At 38.4% G+C, this 6,056-nt stretch overlaps 1 protein-coding gene across 2 annotated transcripts; it reads right to left on the bottom strand.

The window, feature by feature from the left end:
* Positions 1 to 443: 443 nt before the first annotated feature.
* Positions 444 to 1,663, bottom strand: srxn1 (sulfiredoxin 1 homolog (S. cerevisiae)). Of its 2 annotated transcripts, none has more exons than XM_010769453.1 (2): positions 1,399 to 1,663; positions 444 to 737 (listed from the first exon to the last, which is right to left on the bottom strand). In XM_010769453.1, exons 1-2 carry the CDS (start codon positions 1,624 to 1,626, stop codon positions 528 to 530), a joined length of 438 nt encoding a protein of 145 aa, XP_010767755.1. In that variant the 5' UTR covers positions 1,627 to 1,663; the 3' UTR covers positions 444 to 527. The 2 variants fall into 2 exon arrangements, with proteins under 2 accessions (XP_010767755.1, XP_010767756.1); XM_010769454.1 differs by having other exon boundaries at positions 444 to 734.
* Between the last annotated feature and the right edge of the window lie 4,393 nt (positions 1,664 to 6,056).

The following is a 6,056-nucleotide window of genomic DNA, read 5'->3' as shown; positions in this document are numbered from 1 at the left end:
AAGTAGTGGAGTACAAATACTTCGTTACTGTGCTTGAGTACATGTTTCTGGTATCAGTACTTTACTCCACTACTTATTTTTCTGACCACTTTTTACTTTGACTTCTTACATTTTGAACACAAATACCTGTACTTTCTACTTCTTACATGTTGAACTCAAATACCTGTACTTTCTACTTCTCACATTTTCCAAACAGGCTGGTTCCTTTAGTTTGAATGTGTGATTGGTCCATCTTCTCTAAAGGAGAGGGACCAATGAAAACGTTGTCATGTTGCCGTTGTTCAGCATGGAAACATTCATTAGCTAACAATGACATTATTGTTCTATTAATATAAAGGGAGGTCAGGTACTCTTTAAAACAGCTGCTAGTTATGGGTACTTTTTACTGAAGTACATTTCAAAGCCCTCTTTACTTTGACTTGAGTAAAGAAGTATAGTCAGTAATTCTACTTTCACCAGAGTATTTTAAACACGAGTATCTTTACTTCTACTTGAGTAAAGGATGTGTGTACTCTTTCCCTCTCAGGTCATCTCAGGTCAGGTGTGGAGGCTCCCAGGTAGGTGCTGAGGTCAGAGACGTTGGATTTGATGAGTTTTGCGGGGATGGTGTCCAGCTTCAGCCTCTGATAGGCAGCAAAACGGTGACAGCCTCCGAACGAGTAAAAGTAGTCCCCCCCCTCCCTGCCTCTGATCCACAGCACGTCGATGGGAGGAACAACGCTGAGGTCTGCCGTCTGCTGGAGGACAGAGAGAGGTCTGTCACATTACAACATATATAAACGATACACAGAACTGACACAGTACAAAGGCTACGGTATGAATGAGAGGCTGAACATTACACACAAGTAAGAACAAAGGCAGAGATGAAGGTAGCATTTTAATACCACAATCGGAAAGTACACGATTTTGCAAGTCTAAATAAGAACAAATGATGAGCTAATTGCACTTTAAAGAGTCCCTGTAGTTCTATAGGTGTTGTGTGTAAATGGTCTGCAACGGCTAAAATCCCTGTGTTCCTCCAGGGGGAGCTTCTCTCCAACATATATTAAAACAATTATTATAATGATCATGCTGGTAGAGGTGGAACAACTGTGGAGGCACCTTAAATAATGATTAGGTAGATGAATTGGACCTAACTCAATAACTACAACTTCAAAATCTAATGCTGTGTATGTAATGTGCAGAGTGTAGCAATACTCTGTTACAAGTACCAGATCTGAGTACTTCATATTTTACTCAAGTACCAGATCTGAGTACTTTAGGCTACTTGTACTCAAGTACCAGATCTGAGTACTTTAGGCTACTTGTAGTAAGTACAATATCTGAGTACTTCTACTTCTACTAAGTACCAGATCTGAGTACTTCCTCCACCTGTATATTTAATATAAAGGTGTTTACCTGTAGGGTCTCCACCAGACTCTGGACCTTCTGCTCGTCCAGCTGCGGAGGGATGGGTCGGATGATGACGCGCATCGGGATGTTGTGTACCTCCGAGACACTGTCCGAGTGAATAGACCGGTTGCTGTTACCGTCACTCCCACCGGACGGTACCGACATGTTTCTACGAGATAAAACCGACAGTTTAACCCGGGTAGTTTTAGTGCCGCAGAGCCACAACCGAATCATTTACCTGCCGACAGTTAAAGAGCTCAGTTACTTCCTGGATAAGAGTTTGTTTACTTCGTGCGTAGCATGAACAGAAGGTTTTGATTGGTCCTCCGCGCTGTCAATCCGAAATCGTCTGGTAAAAGAAAAGGCACATGATGAGCGTACGTGATAGGCTAAGAGGCGGGACATCTCTAAGTGGCTGACCAATCCCAACAGAGCCGGCCAGTAACTTGTTCCCAGATTTTCACTTTTTTCAAATAATTTCCTTTTTTTCTTCAACATTTCTCTTTTTTTCTCCAAAGTTCACTTTTGTCTCATTTTTTACTTTTTTCTCTGGACTTCACTTTTTCATACGTTTGCATGGACACACGTCATAGTATAGTAGAGGCACATACTAATATGGAGCCAAACGTGAGCATTTGATTGTAGGTTTGAAACCCCACCATAGTTGTTTCAGAGTGTCCTCCGTCTAAAGAAAGTCAGTTATTGTTGTCATGGGTTTTCTCTGAGAAAAAACAGGGGAAAAAGAGACTTTTGAACCTTTCCTGACAAATGTTATTAGCTGCCTTATGCTGTATAGTAAGAACACGAGAATGGCCAACAATATTTGGTTATAATCAGTTTTTCTAAGTGAACTTATTTAGTTGAACATGTGTTACTAGGTTGTAAAAGATTCACTACAGAAAGAGAAATACTGAAGAATAGGTTGATAACAAGAGGAAGGGAGTATTAAAGGATTGTTAGACATTGGGGGAAAAACTGCTTCAGGTTCAAAGGGGTTTATTTAAATATTACACATTAATTTCTAGAATATAGCATCGTCTTGAAGTTACGGTAGGTGGCGGTAAGCACCTTTTAAACGTTGGTTTGTACATCACCATTAAAATAAAAGAAGAAGAAAAGCTAATTTAGCGGCTAGCATGATTTTTTTATTTTGGCTAAATGTTTTTGTTAGCAAACATTTTCCTTCCTAACCTGCGTCGGACAGTGACGGAGCAACTTTATAATTCACTTTGGAGTCCAGCTGATGAATGTAAGTCTGATATTTAATCAGTGTTTAGCCTGCTTTTGCTCACAACAAACACCTGCTGTAGCTCGTTAGCTGCTATGCTAGCTAGCAAGATGCTAATGGTAGCCTAGCTTAAGTTCCATTTCTGTGCAATATTATTTTAGTACACTTTATGTGTTTTAGGTCACATTTTTTATATTTAATACATGTTTTCCTTACTTTTAAAATGTGCATTTATGATGGAATAATTATTTAACAACAACTATTAATGAACTTTAGCCCAGGTTAAAATATTTCCTTGATTTTAATCTTTTTAATTTGTATTTAAGTGGAATAAGGCTTTTTAAACAGCTATATAAATTCAATAAAAGCAATGTTTATTATCATCTTATCCATCTAATTTTATATTGTCATCTGTTGTGTGAACTATTACATTAAATCGCACTGTTATGCAAACTCTCACCTTAAGTTCACCCCACAGGCTCCACTGCTGTTTTAGTAAAAAAAAAAAAAAGATATAGTAATTGCAAGATTAACTATTTGTTCCTCAACATTTGGGTTGTTTTTGTTTTTATATAGAAAGGCATTGACTGGTAACTGTTCCCTTTGCCACAATCTGAGCAGGGCACATTTGACAAAGGTATTAAAATAGAGTAAATTAACATTCATACACTTAATAATAATACCTCTGGTGACCGCTCATAGGCAGTTTCCATCATAGACTTATTTTGGATTTTAAAAGAGGATAATGCTGTATTAAAATACCTTCAACAACAATACAGAGCAGCTAGAGCCTCTGAGACCCAGATATTAGAAAGGAGCTGCAGCTTTCTGAAGCTTTCATAAAAATAATGCTTATTATTATCAATTTGAGTAGAATCAAGCTTAAAAAACAGTGTTAGAGGTGGGGTAGGTCATTTTGGAGAAACCAGCTCGAATGCGCTAGAATTTGAAAATACACAACCGGAAAAAATCGGCCACTTCCTTACAGAGCCCCTCCCCCAACACGCACGAACGCGCACATGACCAATGAGGGCACGGGATAATTTTGTGCACAGATGGAAGGCTGACAGGCAGGTAGGCCATCCAGTTACTTTAGCCGGGCCGACTCAGATGATTGGTCGTGCTTTTTACTGCGCTACGGCTTTCATGTATTCATTGCTATCGGGATGTTAAGAGCATTCCATGGAATATAACACAAAGTGTATCTGAAGTGAATTACCTACCCCACCTTTACAGTAAGTGTTATTTTGAACTGTCAAACAGAACATATTAAGGTCCGTGTTAAAGGCAGCTGTTGTAGTATTTCACGGCATGGACATGTAAACACAAACTTTACCCCCTTTTTTTTGGTACGATATCTCTTTCACTTCATGACCGAACTGTTCCTCATTAAAAACCACTCCAGCAATTAGTCACGGAGCTGAAGAGAGTCGCTTTCAGCCCAGAATCCTGGCCACTTTTGTTTTTAATGAGGTCAGTGTTTTGTATTGTCGACTGTTGCATGATATAGGCTTTCTCTCATCAAAGCGCTCCACTTGGTGATTTTCTATTTCTGCAGAGATTTCAAAGAGCCAGACAGGTTGCTGTGGATCCAGAAGAAGGACGTCTGGGCCCGAAGCTTTGCACAGGTAAGTGGAAATCTTCAAAGGTGTGCAGAAACAGAACTATTGTTGTTTTCTCCAAACCCTGCGCTCCAGCATCTTCTAATGAGACAATTAAAAATGATTTCTTGGACAGCACAGGCAGGCCATTACACTGAAATATTACAAATACTTTGAACTACAATGGCGCTGGCCTTTTATGTTGATTAATTGGTCACAGGGGGATCAGTTACAGCATGAAGGAGGTCTATACATAGTGTGTAATCATTCACAGTGGTAGCAGTGCATTATACATCATTATATGTGACTAAAACGGGACACATCGCACTCTGTAATGTTGGTGCTGCAGTGGATTCAAATCACGTTTTCTTACCTCATTTTCAAGTGGTAGTTTTGCAGTGCTCTGTTTACAATTCCCCTCTAATTAGCATACACCTCCTATTTCTACTGTTTTCGTCTTTAATGCACAATATGTCATTTTTCTGACACTAAGGGTTTCTCAATGAATAATAACGAAGATGCAGTACATGGTAGTGTTCATGGTTTGGAGGTTTTTAGCCTCTCTTCTGATAGGAAGCTGTTAAGTTGCAGTTTGAGGTTATAAATCAGAGTTTCTTCCTGCACGCTGTGGATGCTGCTAACGTTAGCTCAGCTTGTTTCTCTGATATCTTCAGATCCAGACGTGTAGGAAGATTTTAGAGGATGCAAATGAACCTCAAGTCTCCTCCTCTTCAAATCAAACAGACCAGCTGATTAAAACACTGAATAAAGCAGTTTCACGTAGGGCTGCTCGATTATGGCAAAAATAATAATCACGATTATTTTGGTCAATAATTGATATCACGATTATTAAAAACGATTATCCATTTACTTTGAAAACATCCATTTATTGAACAAAAAAAATGGAACAGTATGTTTTAACAGGTAACTACCCTGAACTTTAAAGTAATTCAACTGAAAAATCAATAAAAAAAAAAAAATGTAAAGAAAAATAATTGATTTTTTTTTTAAATAAAAAGAATAATCGTTTTATTTCGATTACGTTGTTTTCGTAATCGTTGCAAGCCAAAATCGCAATCGAGATTAAAATACGATTAATTGCACAGCCCTGGTTTCACGTTACAAATCTGTGTTTCTCCAAAGGCTACGAGCTAAAGGCTAACATTTGGAGATCTTGTTTCACATTTCCACGCTGAATTATCTTCGTCTCTGAAACAAAGGACTCGCTGAGTTGAACTAGTAAAAACACTTTTATGTTAAGATCCAGACGTCCATCACTAAAATCTTTCATCCGGTAAAATTAAAGAAAGAATGATCAAAGAAATCAAATGATAAACTAAACTGTCGCTGGGGCACGAGAAAGTGAATGTTACGCAGGTAAACAATGTTAGTGATGGCATAATAATGTTCAACAGTTTAAAGAATAGATAGCCCAGTGGATAGAGCCGGCGGCCCGCATGCGGCGACGTCATCCGCGCAACTGGTTCAAATCCTGGAATGGATGAACTTTTAATCATTGCCCGCTTTTCAACTTTAATACTTTAATAACTGATAAAAGGCAAAAAAAAATGCCTTTAGAAAAATAAAAAAAAACAATAATTACCTCAATAAAGATCTTTGAGTGTTTCCCCATCCCACATAATCCCCCCCTGCCATAATTACACAAGCACACCCAACCAATGTTACATTTTCCAGCACTCTCTTCTCAATAACCCAATTCACACAATTATCAATCTTTAATTGCAAATAGAACATGATATTCAGTCTTAGTGTGTGTGTATGCATCGAATATGTTTCAAGGCAAAGATACGTTAAACCCACTGCAGCCTTGCACT

Source organism: Notothenia coriiceps, unplaced genomic scaffold (genome assembly GCF_000735185.1).
Source record: "Notothenia coriiceps isolate Sejong01 unplaced genomic scaffold, NC01 NC01_scaffold00007346, whole genome shotgun sequence".
Taxonomy (NCBI): Eukaryota; Metazoa; Chordata; class Actinopteri; order Perciformes; family Nototheniidae; genus Notothenia; species Notothenia coriiceps.
The sequence above is the reverse complement of the archived record's forward strand: the minus strand, read 5'-3'. Positions and strand labels throughout refer to the sequence as shown.